The sequence below is a fragment of the Artibeus jamaicensis genome, unplaced genomic scaffold (genome assembly GCF_021234435.1).
Source record: "Artibeus jamaicensis isolate MK-2021 breed Jamaican fruit bat unplaced genomic scaffold, CSHL_Jam_final contig_588, whole genome shotgun sequence".
NCBI lineage: Eukaryota > Metazoa > Chordata > Mammalia > Chiroptera > Phyllostomidae > Artibeus > Artibeus jamaicensis.
Window position 1 is genome coordinate 8,727,442 of NW_026521895.1, and position 19,379 is coordinate 8,746,820.

At 42.7% G+C, this 19,379-nt stretch overlaps 1 protein-coding gene and 1 non-coding gene across 3 annotated transcripts; both read left to right on the plus strand.

Annotated features, from left to right (window-relative positions):
• The first annotated feature begins 896 nt into the window (after positions 1–896).
• On the plus strand, positions 897–4,188 carry LOC119037278 (granzyme B-like). 2 transcript variants are annotated; one of them, XM_053670520.1, is made up of 7 exons: positions 906–1,094; positions 1,191–1,245; positions 1,815–1,906; positions 2,059–2,203; positions 2,718–2,853; positions 3,040–3,300; positions 3,934–4,188. In XM_053670520.1, the coding sequence occupies exons 1-7, from the start codon at positions 1,034–1,036 to the stop codon at positions 4,108–4,110; spliced, it is 927 nt and encodes a 308-aa protein (XP_053526495.1). In that variant the 5' UTR covers positions 906–1,033; the 3' UTR covers positions 4,111–4,188. The 2 variants fall into 2 exon arrangements, with proteins under 2 accessions (XP_036985299.2, XP_053526495.1); XM_037129404.2 differs by lacking the exons at positions 1,191–1,245; positions 1,815–1,906 and having other exon boundaries at positions 897–1,094.
• Positions 4,189–17,786: 13,598 nt separating this feature from the next.
• LOC119037330 (U2 spliceosomal RNA) lies at positions 17,787–17,974 on the plus strand. Its single transcript, XR_005080176.1, has one exon. It is a non-coding gene; the product is annotated as a U2 spliceosomal RNA (small nuclear RNA).
• The last annotated feature ends 1,405 nt before the right edge of the window (positions 17,975–19,379 follow it).

Consider the following 19,379-nt stretch of genomic DNA (forward strand, 5'->3'; position numbering starts at 1 on the left):
TTTCAGCCTAATTATCATAGCATGTCAAGGTGCTTATGTTCAGGTATGTCCCAGACCAACTCTTAAAAAATCAATCCAAATAGTGAGGAAGACAGGAATGAAGGTGGTGAGAATGGTCAACATTTCTCCAAAGAAGATATACAAATGACAGTGGTGGAGCGGGGTCACAGGTTATTAAATATTTTACCACATTTTTGCTTCAAATTTGTTTTCTGTTTTTCTCCTCTAAAACCTAGGTGTGTCTTATAGTCCTAAAAATACAGTTAGGTCATATAATAGAATTGCATCTTATTGGTCATATTGCATAATAAGTTTGCATCTGATTGGTTAATTCTTTGTACCAAAAAATCCTGATATACAAGCATAGGCACCTGATTTTTTAAAAATTTCTTTGGAGCAAGAGAAGTAGGTTATGACTATTATTTTTATTTTTTGTAAATCAAAATTTACCTATCTTTCATCAGATGGGCAAAACATATATTTTTTTGGCAGGCCACAGAATTTTAGTAATTAGTTTATGGGTGCCATGAGATGAAAAAGGTTGAAAATCACTACTCTAAAGGAAGAAGACACATCTCCAATGCGTTTGACCATAGCAGAGAGAAGGGCATAAACACACATGTGTGAAAGAAATTATCCTGATGGAGTTACTAGCATGGAAATGAAGCACTGATATTTCTGTCAGTAGGGGCTCAAGTTTCTGGGCTCCAGTACCTCAGACTGGTCAATACCACATCCTACAGTCCCCACTTTGTACCCTTGGGCTAGAATGAGGTGTCTCCTCTGACTCATCAGCTGTGGGTCCTGATGTGGTCACTTCTTCCTTCTCACAAAACCACCCAGAGAACATCATCAGGCAGGAGGCATGGAGGCGGAGACACACTTTCAAAGAAAGCCTTCCACGATAAAGCACCACAAAACCAGAGGGAAATTAAGATCACCGAGCCCTCCTGCACCCCCTTCCTCTTCTGGGGTTTAAAAGGCAGCACAGAAAAACACCAGAAGCTCCAACCTGGACAGCCTTCCTGCGAAGATGTGGTCACTCTTGCTCCTGTACCTGCTGGCCTTTTTACTACTCCCTGAGGCAGAGGCAGGTAAGTGACCATCCCTATCCTCACAGGCCCAATTCAGTGCACAGTGGCCCCACACTCCTGACCCTTCTGCACATCTCTGATCCATCTATCCACCAGGAATGTTCTGGAGCCCAACTCCCTTCCCATCTCCGGCCCCCAAGCATGATTCCAGGTAAACTACAGGCAGAAATGACAGGGCAGAAGGCTATTCTCAAGAAGAGCCTGTGGGCACAATCCCCTCACCCCCCAAGCCCTACCTTTCCATCTAGAGAGTGGAACTTTCCTAGAAGTGCATGGAAAAGGGTAGGAAACTGCAGAGGCTTCCTTGTCTGTGATGAGACAGGTGCTCTCCTTAGGGTCTGCTTAGGAGAGAAACCCAGAGCTCAGCCCACAGTTGCTGGGGTCACTGTCCCCAACACAGAAGACTGCTGTTGCCTTTGCTCCATCCCACGGCCCCTCAATCCCTTTCTCCAGCTCTGCTTTTCTTCCCAGGCCTTTAGCAGTTCCCCTGTTTAAAGGATGAGCCACTGTGGTTGGCAAACCCTCTGCTCTCCAGAGCCCCATGTCACTGGCCTTACCAACCTTTCTCCAGAGGCCCATTAAAGACCATTCCTGCAGGCAGGCAACAAACCCTTAGCAGGCACTCACTACATGTCAGATGCTATGACACACTTGGCAACATCTAGTTCCCCGAACTTAAGTCCTGGCTACTGCAAAGTGGCACTGTCCTGAACATCACAGCACCACAGGGGCCTCAGACACGCACTTCAAAGCAAGTGAAGTCAGGAGAGAAATCTTCAGGAGCCTCCAGGCCTTCACTCTCCCTAAGACAGGTATGTTCGCCTCCAACTAAGGCCCCTCCCCATACTCTTTCAGCTCCAGGCCAGCTCAGGCTCCCAAGTGCCCAACAGGTCTGAGTCATCAAGCAGATGCCTGCCTGATAAACTCAGTGAGTGCACAGAAGCAAAACAGACTTTTCCTTCAGGGGAGATCATCGGGGGACATGAGGCAAAGCCCCACTCCCACCCCTACATGGCCTACCTGAACATTCAAGGTGAAAACAGCTTGAAGTGTGGCGGTATCCTTGTGCAAAAGAACATTGTTCTGACAGCTGCTCACTGCAATGGAAGGTGAGGGACAGCAGCCAACCTGCATCCCCTGAGACCCCTGTCCTTTATCCCAGGGGCTATAGCCCAGAGCAGCTCCCCAGGCCCCTGGTAACTCAAGCCCAGAAGAGCTCAACAGAGGAGCTCACTGGGATCATGATTAAAGCAATGAAAGGCTAAGAATGGGATGAATAGGCTCTTTGGGCTCAAAGAATCCCAGGTGAGAGTCAGTGAAACAGATGAGAAGACAGGGACCACACTAGCCAAACAAAGCAGCAGTAGACAATGACTGCATGCACTGGAGTCAAAATGAAAATTCAAGCAATTTCATGATATGGCTTGAGGGCAAGAAAAAGTTCCCAGAAGCCTTACCCTAAGTGTCCCTGAGAAGCAGAGTCACCCTGCCTTCCTGTGACCTCAGTTTCCCCAGCTGCAGCCCTGCCCTGCCCCAGCTGTCACCTGTGCTTCTCCGGCTCCTGAGCTCTATCTCCTGTGACTCCATGCCTTCCTGTGAACACCCATTCTGCTCTCTGTACAGGTTAATCCGTGTCACCCTGGGGGCTCACAACATCCAGAAGCAGGAGAAGACCCAGCAGGTCATCCAGGTGAAAAGAGCTGTCCCCCACCCAGACTATAATGCTAAGAACTTCTTCAATGACATCATGTTACTGCAGGTAAGAACAGCTCCTGCTGCCCTTGCACTTCTGGGTTCTCATTGTTTCTCCCCTCACTGTGACCTGTCCCTTCCTTCCCTCCCATCCTGGCTGCCTGGCCTGTCCCAGTAACTCAGGTGTCCCATCACAATGTCCAAGTCCAGAGGCCACTGGCTGACCTGGTCTCTCTTGCCTCTTCCCCATCAGCTGAAGGAAAACATCGAGCCAACTAATGCTGTGAAGCCCCTCCACCTGCCCAGGGGCAAGAACAGGCTGTATCCAGGAGAGAATTGCACTGTGGCCGGCTGGGGAAGGGTCGCCCCAGAAGGCAGACTTTCAGACACATTGCAGGAGGTAGAGCTGACTGTGCAGAAGGATAAAGTGTGCGAGGAGCTCTTTAACCATTATTACAACAGGGCCATTCAACTGTGTGTGGGGAACCCGGAGGAAAAAAAGTCTTCCTTTAAGGTGATACTGAGGATCTGCCTACCTTGGCTTTGGGAAAAGGGATGTTTGGGGAAGAACTGACACCTGGAGAGCCAGGCAGTGTGAGACTCCTTCACTCTCTAGGATGTAATCATTCTCTCCGGGAAGAAAACAGGGGAGCAGCCAGCACTGGGGTGAAATAGGGCCTCTGAGAGGCTACCAAGGGCCTGTGTTAATCTAAACATGGTGCTCCTCCAGAAGGAAGAATTTGCAACACTCTGGCCCATGCAGAGGCACAGTGGCTAGAAAACTGTTCCCTGGATAAGCAACAGTTAAACCTGGTGGCTCCTTGGAGCTGGCACCTACCTTGATTAATGAGCTCATCCTCTGTGCTAAGTGTCTGCCCCACCTACTTGCTTTTGTGTACTTACACAGTAGACCAGAGCCACAGTCCCACAACACGCTTATAGGGAGGGGACCCAGAACCTGGGGGAGCAGAGGGAGCTGCCACTTGGGGAGAAATGGAGTAGTGATGATGTCCAGGCTGGGGGCCCTGAGGGGCCTGCAGGCCCTTGTATCTCCTACATGGAGGCCATACCAGGCAGCCTTCTCTGAGGGGGCTTGGAGGGCAGGACCAGGACAACTGGCTCAGGCCTTCCCTCTTTCTATCTACAGGGAGACTCCGGGGGCCCTCTCATGTGTCACAATACGATTCATGGCATTGTCTCCTCTGGATTCCACAATGGGACAGCACCACGAATCTTCACCAAAATCTCAAGTTTCCTGCCTTGGATAAAGAAAACCATAAAAATACTCAAATTGCAGGAGCCAGATTATCTTCTCTGGAGCTAATCCATAGCACACTGCAGGGAGGGAGGAGAGGTGGTTGTCAGTAACCATGTAAATAAATGTCTCTCGGCAGAATGGGAAGAGCTCGGTTTTTTGTTTACTCTTCAACCCTCATTCACAGGCAACAGCGCTGTGCTTAGAAGGCCAATCAATGGCACAATTCTGCTGTGTTCTGTTTCCTCCTCTTCCCCTTTCCCCCACCACCCACCAACCCCCTTGCAAAGCTGTTACCCAGCTCCTTCCTGGGCCACATACCTCCAGGGCCTGCCCTTCTGCCAGGGTAGAGCTGAGCACCATTAGGAGAAAATATGAATCTCTCAGGTCCTGGCCTCATTGTGAAGGTCTCCTTCCCCTTGTTACAAGGCAGAGAAGAAGAGAATACCACTGTGCAGCTGGACACCCAGCAGGCACAGCCTGTGACTGTAGTTCAGTGACCTGGCCCCACCACACTGTGGGTGATGGGAAGAGACGGATTTGGGAGTAGGGTTGAGCTTCCTGAGCAGGACATTTTCTCCCAGTGGCAGCTTTTAGGGAGGCTGAAGGTGAGGTGGGGAGCAAAGCCTGAGAAACTCCTCATTCTCACCTGGGCTGAATTTCTTTCCTTGCCCTTTTCTGCCCTCCTCTGAGCTAGCTGACAGCACAGGTTGGTCTCCAGTCTCCTGGTTGCCCCTTCTTCTTCATCCCTGCTAACCACTGAGAGTTTTCAGAGTCCATCAACTCCTGTCCCCTCCAGACCACACTGATCTGAGCTTGACACTTCCTCATATCTCTCCCATATAGGACACTCAGCGTTCCAAGGTTCCAGCAGGTGCTCATCACTGAGCTGCCACCCCAGCTTATGTCCTGGCAGAGGGTTACCATGGGACCTCACCTGTGCTGGCACCATGCAGGGCCATGGAGGGCAGGGCTGGCAGGAGACCTGGCCCCACCTCTTACTCGGGCAGAGCTAGCTCAACCCCTCACATCCAGCCCAGGGTCTTCACCATGCAATCAGTACCTACTGACCTCCTGGTTGCTCAGGAGCCTTAGTCCCTTTCAGCTTGTTCCTCTGCATCACTGCCAGCCTCTAGACTCCGACTGCTTGCTGGCCACTGTGGGCTATATCAGCCTTTTGAGTTAGAAAGGGCTTCTCTCTGCAATAGCACTGGAAAGCAAAATTTGTCCATCAAACAATGAACAAATGCTGATTGATCACCAACTAAGTACCAGGTGTTGGGGATATACAGTGAACACAATACAGATTCTATCACCTGAACCCAAGTGAAACTGACAGTGTTGACTTTCACTCAAATCTAATTCCCTCTCCCTCCTTAATGTGGGCCCACATGGCCTAGGTCTCTGTGGGAAACCCATGGGAGTAAAGTATTCGTGTTTTATTTTTATTGCCAGTTACACTCTGTTTGAATTTTTTCACTTGTGGCTCTAGAACAGCAGCATATGGAATTTAGAAGTGACTTTAGTTCTTTCATTTCTAGGCGTGAAGTTATCAAGCTGTTCACCGAAGCATCTTTTCACATCTACTCACACACAAAGCATGCAGCAACACAATCTCTCAATGACCTTGAGGGTGTTACCAGCAAAGAGCAGTCTTTTCACACAACGCTGACCTGGAGCTGAAAAAATTTTAAAAATCTCTGCATCTAACACTTACTAAGGACCTACTGAAAAACACACCAAAAAAAAGTGCAAAGCAAAACAAAAATAGTATTTTAAAAAGTTGCCCAGCTACATACTCATTTAGGTACAACATATATGAGGAAATGATTCTATGGTGTGAGGCAATGATTCTAAGTTCTCAGGAAACGATTCTATGGCTTAAACAAGTTTTAGAGATGCACTGAAGGTCCTCATCTTGTTCTGAGACCTAAGGGAGAGACAAAGTCCCAGGACAGTGTGGTGACCAAGTGAAGGTACCACCAAGTTAGGACAGAGCCTAGTCTGAGCCCAGGCCCCGACAGCCAGGCCAGCTAGAGGCCTTATGTGTTTCCTCACGCCCACTCTGTAATGACTTCCTGCCATCCCTGAACACAACATGAGCTTCTGTTCAGACACCTTCCTGGAGAGAAAGCCTCTGTGCTTCCTGGAGAGAAAGCCATTCTACAAGTGTGCAAAATATGTTCTTTGGCGAGCTCAGATCTGCTTGTGGGCATTTTGGGAAGAGGCAGGTAAGCACCTTGAGCATACTGATTCTTTCAACTCTCCTTCCTGCAAACTCTCCTATGTGAAGTATTTTCTTATCTCCCACGTTTGAAGAAAGCTGCTTAAAAATCTTTGTGATGAAATTTTAAAAAATATCTTACTAATGTCTCTACTCACCAAGACTGCCATCCACACACTTCTTTGCTCAAGACCCACAAGAAGAGTCAGGTCTCAGTGTGACTGGGAGAGAACCACCCAGCCAGCTCCTAGGGTGGGGGAATAGGCCCAAAGGAGTGCAAGATCTTGGTAATTTAATCCAGGAGCATGGACTGAGATGGCTCTGCCTTTCCTGCCCAGCACTGTACTTCTGCCAGGACTGCTCTCCAAAGACTTGTGAAACTCAACAGGGTTTATTCCCAGTCTTATCCCACACAACACTGCATTTGACAACAAACACATTTCATGTGAAGGGAGTGCAGCAACAGGTTTCTTTTTTTTCAAAGCCCTATTGTTAGCCTACATTTTTCATCCTCAGATCCAGACAGCACAGTGAACATCAGGCAGGACAAAGAAAGCCACTTTTAAGCACAGAATAGTCACGTGGATGAACATCAAAGATAAAGATAAAGTCGAAAGTAGACAGAAGAAATAAAATGATACAGTGCTGTAGAGGAAGCAACAATGTGAAAAAAATGAGCTTTTTTCTAGAAATAATGCAAGTCAGAAGACAGTGAAATGACACTTTTAAACAGTTCAAAGAAAGGAAAGTAGTCCATCTCTTTCTGGAACTCAACTTGGAATTCTATGTCCAGTGTAAGTATTGTTCAAAAATGAAATAAAGACACAAAAGCTAGGTAACAGACTTTCTTGCCATCATACCAGCACTGAAAGAAATACTAAACTAAATTCTGTAGGCAGAGGAAAGTAATCCTCAATCTAAGCAGAAGGGAAAAAGAGAAATAAAAGGATAAAATGTGACTGAGTATAAATGGTGGCAAGGGGAGGATGCATCATTACAGTGTTCCTCTTTGCGTAGTATACGTGAACTTGAAGTACACTCTGATATGTAAAGGGGGCACAGTGTAATCCAGAGCCATTAAAATAATATGGAGAGATATAACTAAAAGCCAGGAAAGAAGACAAAATGAGATACGACAAAAGCAGGCAGGAAGAGAAGGACAAAGGAACAAAGAATAATCACACAAATGGAAATCAAATAGCAATATGATATTGTTCAACACAACCCTCTCAGTAATTGCATTAAAAGCAAACAGATTACACACTCCAGCTAAAAGGCAGAGATCATCTGTCTGATTTTTTTTAAAAAGCAAGAGCCAATTTTGTGCGGTTTGCAAAAGACCCAACTTAAACGTAAACACATGGATAGAATGAAAGTGAAAGTATAGACAAAAAAGATATAACCTGCAGCACCAATCACCACCCCCAAATACAAACAGCCATATCCGTGCAGTGTGCTGTTTAACTTTTGGATTTTTTTGTCACCTGTGAGCAAAAATACCATTTTTTATTTGATATTTATTTTTATTTTCCTTAATAGGGGTAAAGTTGAGATTCTTTTAATTATTTTTTAAATATATTTTACTGTGACCTGTGCAGGTCTTTGCCTATTCTTCTATCACCTTTTTGGTCTTTTTCTTCTGGATTTTCAGTTATTTATATATTAGATAGATTCACTCTTTAACTAAATTTGTTTCCAAGTTTTACATCTGCATTTTAGATTTTTGAATTTTGTATCTTTGAATTTTTTTAAAGATTTATTTATTTATTTTTAGAGAGAAGGGAAGGGAGGAAGAAAGGAAGGAGTGAAACATGAAACATTAATGTGTATTTGCCTCTAGTGCACCCCCTATTGGAGACAAGGTCTGCAATCCAGGCAAGTGCCCTGACTGAGAATCAAACTGGTGATACTTTGCTTCACAGGCCCGCCACACTCAATCCACTGAGCTACACCAGCCAGGTGAATTTTTTAAATATATTCTATGGATTATGCTATTACAGTTGTCCCAATTTTGCCCTTTTTGTCCCCCTCTGCCAAATACCCTCATTCTCTCCAGCATTCCTCCCCCCTTAATTCATGTCAATGGGTCATGTTTGTAAGTTCTTTGGCTTCTCCATTTTCTATACTATTCTGAACCTCCCTCTGTCTTTTTTCTACCTACTATTTATGCTACTTATTCCCTGTACATTTCCTCCCCCATTCTTCCCCTCCCCACTGATAACCATCCATATGATCTCTATTTATGTGACTCTGTTCCTGTTCTATTGTTTCCTTAGGTTGTTTTTGTTTTTGTTTTAGGTTCAATTGAGTTTGTTGTCATTTTACTGTCCATATTTTTTAAAGATTTTATTTATTTATTTTTAGAGGGGAAGGGAAGGAGAGAGGGAGAGAAATATCAATGTATGGTTGCCTCTCGTGGGTCCTCTGCTGGGAACTGGCCTGCAACCCAGGCATGTGCCCTGACTGGGAATCGAACCACGATCCTTTGGTTTGCGGGCCCACACTCAATCCACTGAGCTACACCAGCCAGGTTACTGTTCATATTTTTTTTATCTTCTTCTTTTTCTTAGATAAGAGTCTTTAACATTTCATATGCTATGGGCTTGGTGATGATGAACTCCTTTAACTTGACCTTATCTGGGAAGCACTTCATCCTACAATAGTGTTGTCATCAGAGTCTCCCTGAGGCTTGGAGGGAAAGGCTTGGTATAGTTCAAGCTGGAAAGAAGAGTCAAAGGCCAGCTGCAGCCTTGGGACATTAGGGAGACAGGAAGCCCTGCTCTGGCCCTGATCCCCCACACAGCCCCTAACAGAGACCACCCACCCCGGGGAGCAGAGAAGGCAGGACCACAATAAACACATCTCTAGAACCAATACCAGTGAAGTCTTATTTCAGTGAACCACTTTCAACAGGCAGCAACACTGTCCCAGGCAGCCCTCTGCTGGAAATTCTGGATGTGGCTTCCTCATTTCTCCAGCCAACTAAACCCCACACAGTATAGTTTCTCACTCATTTTGGACTGAGTCTAAACTCAATTACTAAAAAGACAATCTTCTGTCTCCAAAAATGGTCCTCTCTGGGCCTCAGAAAATTATTACCTTCTCTAAGTCAAATACCATCACTAGCCCCCTGACAAACTGGCAGAGGGAGGAGCAGGTCAGTGGAAGGGGAATAACTGCAGGGACCCAGAGGCCAGGAGGCCATGCCATGGGCACTCAGCGTCCTGTTTCCAAGCCTCTCTCTCCAGTGGGGCAGGGTTCTCCCACCACACTGAGATGCTCCTATGATGGCCCTCAGCCTCACTCATGTCCCATTCCCTTGCTATTCCCTGCCCTGTCATGGACCAGCATGAGCTGTCAGTCTCCTACCCCTCCAGCTGTCCTTCCCACACCAGCCCTGTTTTCTCTCCAAGTGTCCAGGCCACAAGCTTCTTCCCTCCAGGTCTACCCTATTTGGAACCAGCCTCTCTCATCTCCCTAACCAAATTCCCAACATCCAGTCTGATTTCTCCTCTATTGCTTCCTCCCCAGAGGGGAACTGCCAGCCCACCTGATCCTATCAGAAGAGCCAGAATCCACCTCCCACATGGGCAAGGCCAGGCCTCCTTCCACAGCATCCTCCAGGAGCTTGGCCACTCAGCTGCCTCAGCTTGTATCATCCTGGCCTTACCACAAGCCCTGACTTCCCTGCTGGCAACCTGGGTTATGGTGAGCCAGAGGGCCCCAAGCTGCAGGGCTGGAAAGTACCACTTTGCCATCCATCAATAGATCAAATGTTCTTCTGTTTCTGCCAGGCACATAACAGGCTTTGTCCTTGCCACTGGGAAACTTACTATAATGAGAAATCTCTCTAAATTTTCCTGGTTCCTTCCTTCTACCAGGCAGATCAGTTTAGCACAGAAAGATTCGTATTTGGAATCCACAAGAAATCTTGTCTTGCAAATAACTAAATTCTTAGTATTTTATCTTTATTACTCATAAAGTTCCACATGCATGATTGCGTTCAGTTCCAGAATGGCAGTGTGAAACCGAAACCCACATGTCCTTAGTTTTCCAATCCACTCCGTGGAGTCCACATCTGGAGGTGAGGGAGCAGGGAGGAGGTGGCCAAGGCAGCCTTACCTTTACTTATATTGTAAAAGGCATGAGCTTCAATTCACAAACCCACAAAATGCCACATTTTAAGTGCATGACACTTTATTGTGACCCAGATACCTTACTTCAGAGTTCTGTGTCCTTCAAACAGCACCACCAGTGACAGATGTGACAGAACACAACAAATTCACAACAAACAGAAAATGTATTGTGTGGGACCCACATCAAAAAGGGAAGCAACTTTCCTAAAAAGAGTAACAAATAAGTCACAGGGATAGAAGAAGCAAACTCCCGCCCATTTTAAACATAAGATGATAAGATAATGAAAGTTTATTTTCACACAAGACCATCCTTACATCCCTGTGCCAGGTGTTCCCTGGGGCTCACGGCCCTGGCAGAAGCATGGATGAGAGAAGCACTGAATGCATGTGTGACATGAACAGGTGAGCAGTAGAACATGCATGAGCCAAGGGGCAACTTCAGGTCCCACAGCAAAACACCACTCTTAGGAGAGGCCATCACACCAAAGAAATAGAGGCCCCAGAGAGTCAGCCAGGAGGAGCTCCACGGAGCCTCAGGGTGTAAGCCACAGCCAGCAGCAGAGAGGCCAAGGTTGTGCAGCCTCAAAGGACAGCGCCTGATGGATCTATCTCCCCCTCACACCTGATAGGAACCCTTGACACAGGATCACATGCATGAGAAAGAAAACTGTTCCTTATAGAGACTGGGCATCATGAAGACTGGGCTGCTCTTTGTCATACATGTTCCCTTAAAATGATTTCTATGTATGTTTACATTTATTTCTCCCTTTTTTGATTTTTATTTCTTAGGCCTCTAGTTATTTTTATTTCTAGGACCTTTATTCAATGTAAGATCTATACCTCAACAGGGAGGTATAATCATAAAGGTAATTATCACACCATTATTGAATAGATTTCAAATTGGAATTATATTAATCTCCAGTATAAGGAAATGGTAAAATATAGCACATCACAAAATGTATTTATTATTCACTTCTACATGATTCACCGCTCCAGAAAAATAGGCTAAGGAAATGAAAGAAAGAAAGAAAGAAAGAGAATTGAACTAAGAATATTTATAAACAAGTTATAAAAAAACCCTAAACATTTGGGGAAAAGTCAAAGCTTACTAGCTAATCAATACAAATTAAAATAATAATAATTATTGCTTGTCTAAGAAGAAGGAATTACAAAATAATAATACTTGATACAGGGGACTTCCGCCAAGATGGAGGCATAGGTGGAAATGCCGTGCTTCCTCACACAACCAAGTTTAGAGACAACTAAATATTAGCAACAGAAAACATAGCCAGAACACAGAAAATTGAACTTTTCGGAAGTCTGATAACAACAAATTCTTCAGCCTGACCAGTAAGGGGGCGAAATCAGCAGCTGGAGGAGTGGGGTAGCACAGGAAAACTCCGTCAGATGGACTCAGGTGCACGGAATCCAGGCGCAGGGTTGGACCTGGTGGGCAACTCAGCAAGTGACCGTGGGGAAACGGCAAGGGAGCAGGGCTGCGGGTTGACCATGGTCTCTTTGCGTGGATAGACAAGAGAGGGAGTGGGCGATTGGACCGGGACCCAGCCGGTTCCCTCAGCGGGCGGTAGCGGAGGGCGTCGCCATTTCCCTGCTCTGACCCTGCCTCCACATACAGCGTCATAACCCAGTGGCCTAAGTGGCCCTGCCCTGATGAGGAGGCTCTGCTCCTCACCCAGGGGCAATAAACAGCAGAGGGGGCCGCCATTTCCCCACTCTGACCATGCCCCCACATACAGCGTCGCAACCCAGTGACCTGGGAGTCCAAGGCTCCCCTCCTCATACTTAACGGGCATGAACAGAACAAAATGGCTCAAGAAGATCTCAAAGCCCCAGAGCCTATAAATCTAAGTGATGAAGAAATAGCAAAACTCTCAGATGCACAGTTTAAAACACTGGTGATCAGGATCCTCACAGAACTGGTTGATTATAGCCACAAATTAGATATACATATGAAGGTGAAACTAACTGAAATGAATGGAATTACACAGGAAATCAATAGCGATGAAAGGGAAACTGGGTCTCAAATCAATGGAGTGGGCCAGAAGAAAGCAAATAATGGCCAAACAGAAAAGAGTGAAGAAGCAAGAATTCAAAGAAATGAGGAGAGTCTTAGGAACCTCCAGGACATCTTTAAACGTTCCAACATCTGAATTATAGGGGTACCAGAAGGGGGAAAGGAACAGCCACCAGTGGAAAACTTATTTGAACAAATAATAAAGGAGAATTTCCCCAATCTGGCAAAGGAAATAGACTTCCAGGAAATCCAGGAAGCTCAGAGAGTCCCAAAGAAGTTGGACCCAAGAAGAAACACACCAAGGCACATCATTACATTAGCCAAAATTAAAATGAAGGAGAGAATCCTAGAAGCAGCAAGAGCTAAGGGGACAATCACCTACAAAGGAGTCCCCATCAGACTGTGAGCAGATTTCTCAAAAGAGACCTTACAGGCAAGAAGGGGCTGGAAAGAGGTATTCCAAGTCATGAAATCCAAAGACCTACAACCAAGATTGCTCTATCCAGCAAAACTTTCATTTAAAATGGAAGGACAAATAAAGTGCTTCTCAGATAAGATCAAATTCAAGGAGTTCATCATCACCAAGCCCTTATTATATGAAATGTTAAAGGAACTTATCTAAGAAAAAGAAGTTAAAAAAGATGAACAGTGAAAGGACAGCAAACTCACAGTTATCAACAACCACACCTGAAACAAAAGCAAACTAAGAGGACAGCTAGATCAGGAGCAGAACCATAGAAATGAAGATCACATGGAGGGTTAGCAACAGGGGAGTGGGAGAAGGTGAAGGGGGGAGAAGGTACAGAAAACAAGTAGCATAGATGGTAGGTAGAAAATAGATAGGGGGAGGGCAAGAATAGTAGGGAAAATATAGAATCTAAAGAACCTATGACACATGGACATGAACTAAAGGGGGGGAATGTGGGGGGAGGGGTTGTGCAGGGTGGAGGGGAACGAAGGGGGGAAATAGAACAACAGTAACGGCATAATCAATAAAATATATTTTAAAAAAGAAACAATATCTAGCACTAAGTTGGGGATTAGCTTTAAAAGGTACATATTATTGAACACTATAAAACCTTTAAAGCTATAACATAATATTACATTTTGCCACATGGAAAAATGTTCACCAGGTGTACAAAGTCTGTCTGGAAAAAAAGTCCAACCACCGTTAATATAATGAGAATGGTTTGCACATCAAGGTAACCTAGCAGCCAAGGAGAGTGGACTGGAATGTGCATGTGTGAACAATGATGACCTTCCTGTACTAGTCAGTGGGAGCCATAGACTTCATTGAGTGAGCATGTGTACTGTGTGGCGTCACATTCAGAATGACTGGGTGAGTAGAGCAACAAATCTGCATCTAATTTTGTTTTAAGCATGAACATTCCTCCATGGAAACTATCTGGGTGATTCAGAAGGCTGCAGCTATGGGCAACCGGTGATTGATTGGCAGCTTCATCACAGCAGTGCGCCCACTCCTGCATCAGGTCTCATGCAGAGGTTTTTTTGGCAAAACATCAAATCACTCAGGTGACTCAACCCCACTACAGCCCAGATTTGGCTCCCTGCAACTTCTGGCTTTTCCCAAAACTAAAAGCACCTTTGACAGAGAAGAGATTTAAGACCGTTGAAATGGTCAGGAAAATACAACAGGGCAGCTGATGGTGATTGGGAGAACTGTGTGAGGTCCCAAAGTGCCTACTTTGAAGGGGACTGAGGCGTCATTTTCCTATGTACAATGTTTCTTGTATCGTGCATCTTCTTTAATATGTCTCTATTTTTCATATTACATGGCTGGATACCTTCTGGACAGATCTTAAATTTAAGTCAAAAGCATATGAGAAAGCAATATACAGCCATGTACCACTTAATGACAAGGACACGTTCTGAGAAATTTGTTGTTAGGTGATTGCGAGAACATCATAAGTGTAATTACACAAACTTACGTAGTATAGCCTACTGCACACCTAACAAAACAACACAAGATTAAAGCAAGCACAATAAAAAAGGATACAATCAAGACATAGTAAATGTGAGATGTATAAGGCTGAAGAAGGCCTAACATGCATATTGTTTTATAGCAAATACTTAAAAATTTTTAATAAGTAGAAAGATCACATGCTAAAACAACAACTTCCCAAGGAACTTCCAAAATGTCCTTCAAAGAGTGACATTAAGGCAGCCCTGAGGATGTCCAGGATCCCTCAGCAACACATGGCCTCCCCCAGAGCAGAAAGCAGCTAGACTGCTGATTGACAAGAGCAGCATCGAGGGAGGAAGTGGCCCAGCACTAGCTTGGCAGCTGCCTGCCCAGAAGAGCTGCATCGTTGGTGGCATATGGGGCCCAGGAGGAGGTGGGAAACGGCCCACTTCAGTGTCCCAACATCCCAGAGGAGCAAAGGGTTATAACTGACGGAAGTGTAATAAAGCAGTCCAAAGCAGATGGAACCAGCTATGGATGTTGTGAAATATGCCATTGTCTTATTGCTACAAATATTATGACTTTTATTAAAACAGAAAATGAAAACATTAAAAACTAGCATGCCCCATCAACTCTCATATATTCCCCTGTTTATCCCAATGTTCTCTCTAATCCACACCCACTGGCAAATAGCCTTTAAACAAATTTTTATTGCAAAATATACAGACATGAAAAGTGCACAAAGCATAAATGTACAGTTTATAGAATAATGTAAGGGAAACACTACTATTCATGTCAAACAGAGCATAGTCAAGATTTCAGAAATCCCCCAGGTGTCTCCCCTGGTCAAAGTGCCCTTTATGCTCTTCAGCCCAGAGTTTTTACTGCTGTGACTTCTGTGACAACTATTTCCTTGCTTTTCATCATAATTTTCCACCTGTGCATGCATTTCTAGCCAATGTGATTTCATTTTTGCTAGTATTGAACTGTATATAAAGACAATCATACTAAAAACAGTCTTTTGGGGTTCTTTTTCCTCAACACCATGCTTGTGAATTTCACTAGTGCAGCTGCATGTGATGATAGTCATTCATTTTCATTGCTATGCAATACTCCATAATATGAATGAGCTGCAATTTGATTATCTGTGCTGCTGGCGATAGATCTTCCAAGTGTTTCCAGTTTGGGGCTATCATGAATAATGCTGCTTTGAGCTCCTTAGTTGTGTGTCTGATGGAAATTTGCACATGTTTCTCTAGGTATATACTACCTAGGAGTGGAGAAAGAACCAACCTGATAAATAACTGGTATCTCACTGTGAATTAAATGGGTGGTTTTATCTACTGAAAGTAACACCTTTTGATGTTTTGGCCACTTGGTTTCCTCTTTTGAGATGAGGCTGTTCAAGTCCTTTGCTCATTATTCTATTGACATTATTATCTTTATTGTAGTTTGAATATAAGTGCTTTTTAAGAATCTTTGTCCCCCCTACAAATGATCTTTTATTTCTGTTTATTTTAATCAAATTCATCAATCTTTTTCTTATTCTTGTTTGTTCTATTTCAATTGTCCCAATTTCCCCCCTTTGCACTCATCTGTCCTGACCCACTCCCTGCTCTCAGTCTGTCCCCACACCATTGTCCATGTCCATGGGTCATTCATACATGTTCTTCAACTACTCCCTTCACTTTCTTTCCCCCATTCCTCCCCTCCTCCATTTCCTCTGGCAGCTGGCAGCCTGTTCCCTGTTTCCATGTCCCTGGTTCTATTTTGCTCATTAGTTTATTTGTTCATTAGATTCCTCTTATGAGTGATATTATATGGTAATTATATTTCACCATCTGGCTTATTTCACTTAACATAATGCTCTCCAGTTCCATCCATGCTGTCATGAAGGATGGGAGTTCTTTATTTCTGCTGCGTAGTATTCCATTGTGTAGACGAACCACAGTTTTTTAATCCATTCATCTATCGATGGATACATAGGCTGTTTCCAACAACTCTGATATTGTAAATAGCACTGCTATGAAATCAGAGTGCATAGGTTCTTTTGAATTAGTGTTTCAAGATTCTTAGGTTATATAACTCACAGTGGAATCCTTCTTTATGATTGGTATTTTAGGTATAGTATTTAAAATCTTTACCTACCATGAAGATATTTTTATATTATATTTTCAAATCTTTATTCACATTTGGATCTATAATCCACCTAAAATGGGAAATTGGTTAAGGTGTCAGCTAAAAGTTAAGTTTATTTTCTATGAGAAAATCCATGTACAACATAAAAATGCCTATTTTCCTAACACCACTTATTGGAAGGAAAAATAGTCTTTTTCCATTTCTCTGCCATGAAAATCTGACCAGAGATTGCTTTTTTGCAACCACCCCCTTCCCCAACAGTGGCTGTCAATCTTAACTGATTTTCATTCTGATATAAATCAGCAGCCCCCCTTGACTCCTGCAATGTCATGGTTCATGACACAGGTGGTTGTTCTGACCTGGTCACACTTGGTCAGACCTAGTAGCATTTGGACATCAGTTCCTGTGACTATCCACTCTCACTCCCCTGCCTTTACTCTATCTAATTCTTTGGCACCTGACAAGCGGTGTAAGGATCCATTTCATCCTGCAGCCATTCAAGATGCCTTGTGTGTAAGGTGCCTCCAACAAACTCTACTAATCATCATATAAATAAATAAATAAATAAATAAATAAATAAATAAATAAATAAATAAAAATACATAAATATGTGCATGTATGTGTGCATCTGTCCAAGTGGGTATGGGATCTCTATTCTGGTCCATTAGTCTAGGTCTCTATGTCCCCAACAGTACCACACTATCTCATTACAATAGTTTTATTTGCTAATGCAAGACCCTATTTTATTCTCATTCTTCAAGAGGGTCTCGGCTATTGTTGGCCATTTGTTTTTCTACGTGTATTTAGAATCAATTAAATTCTACCACTTATTTCTTGGGTGCAATGAATCTATAGATCACTTTTCGGAGAACTGACATTCTTTAAATGTTTTATCTTCTAATCCACAAACAACGAATATCTTTATGTTTAGGACCTCTTAAGTATCTTTTAATATGAATACAATTTTATCATTTTCACTGAGGAGAACTTGCACATCATTTTTAGCTTTATATTTAGTTATTTGATAATTTTCATGCCATTTAATATTAATTTTTCCAAAATTTTATTTTCTATCAGTATTTTTATATATAGAATTGTGTAATTGTTAAATATATTTTGTCTCTAGCAAATTTGTTAAACTATCCTTCAAATTGTAATAATTTATCTATGGATCCTTGGCATTATCTATGTACATATCCTGTATAAATAAATTTCTGTCCCTATATCTTTCACATGTATTTCCTACCTAAATACGCTTGCTAAAATCTATAGCATAATATTGAAAAGATCGCTTCTCGGCCTTTGGGCTAAGATCAAATGTAGTATCTGTTCTTATCAGTTTAATATTGAAAAGAAATGATGACCATGGCTACTTATGTGAGTGTCCTTGTATTGTGTCTCTCTCAAACAGAAAGCTTTCAACATGTCACCATTAAGTATAATGATTGCTGTGGCATTTTTGTGGATGCCTTTTATAATATTATAAAGACATTCTTTTCTATTCCAAATCAACTAAGAATTTTTTAATGTATGAGTTTCAATTTTAGCAAATGCTTTCTTTTCATTTTGCTTCAATTAAATAATTAGACATAGTTTCTTCTTTCATCAATAAATGTGACAAGTTAATAGCAATTGAGTGTCCAATGAAAAGCCCCCATACCTAGGATGAACCTACATGAGTCATGATATACTATCTTTTTGCTTATTGATTGATTTGCCTTGCATCAATATTCAAGTGACTGTGGCCTGTAACATTCTTTTTACATATTGTCTTCATGGGGTTTGACATTGAGGTTTTGCTAGTCTCATAAAGGAGATGGGTAGCATCGACTCTCCAGAAGAAATTCTATAGCATTTTTTTAATGTTTTGTAGAGATTTCCAGTGAAGCCACATGAGCCTCTGGCTGTCTGTGATGAAATAGTTTTGATAATTAGATCAATTGATTTCATGTTAATGGGAAAATCCAAACTTCTTAAGTATATTTTATCTATGCTTCTTGAGTTATGTTTTCTAGAGATTTGTCAATTTTATGTCAGTTTTCAAAATTATTGGCTTTCCAATACTTATAAGATAGAATAAATAAGATTTACATATATAAATATATATATATATATACATATATCTCCCAGATTGAAACCTTTTCTCAGTCATTGCAAATATTTTTGCTCAATTCTTAGCTTTACATTTCACTATCATAATAGTGTCTGATGGTCAGAATTTCTGAAGTTTTTATGTAAATCAATTTATCCATTTTTCCATTGTAATTATAAATGGTTAATGTTTTTATATCTTGTTTAAAATAATTTTCCCTACCTTAGGTTTATAAAGAAATTCTATCTTATCCTTTAAAGTTTTATTTTTACCTTTAAATTAATTAATTAGAAGTATTAAATAGTCCAGTTTCACCTTTATTTATTTGTACCTAAAAATTTTGCTATGCATTATTTCCATCATTATTAATTATTTTAACTTATTTTTTTATTTATTTTTTAAAATTGATTATGCTGTTACAGTTGTTCTATTCCCCCCTTCATTCCCCTCCACCCTGCCCCCCCATCCCCACCATTACCCCCCTTTAGTTTATGTCCATGTGTCTCAAGTCCTTTAGGTTCTATATTTCCCATGCTATTCTTGCCCCCCCATCTATTTTCTATCTACTGTCTATGCTACTTATTTTCTGTACCTTCTCCCCCCATCTCCTCCTCCCACTCCCCTGTTGCTAACCCTCCTTGAGATCTTCATTTCTATGTTTCCACTCCTGATCTAGCTGTTCTTTTAGTTTGCTTTCGTTTTAGGTGTGGTTGTTAATAACTGTGAGCTTGTTGTTCTTTCACTGTTCATGTTTCTTTAACTTCTTTTCCTTAGATAAGTCCCTTTAA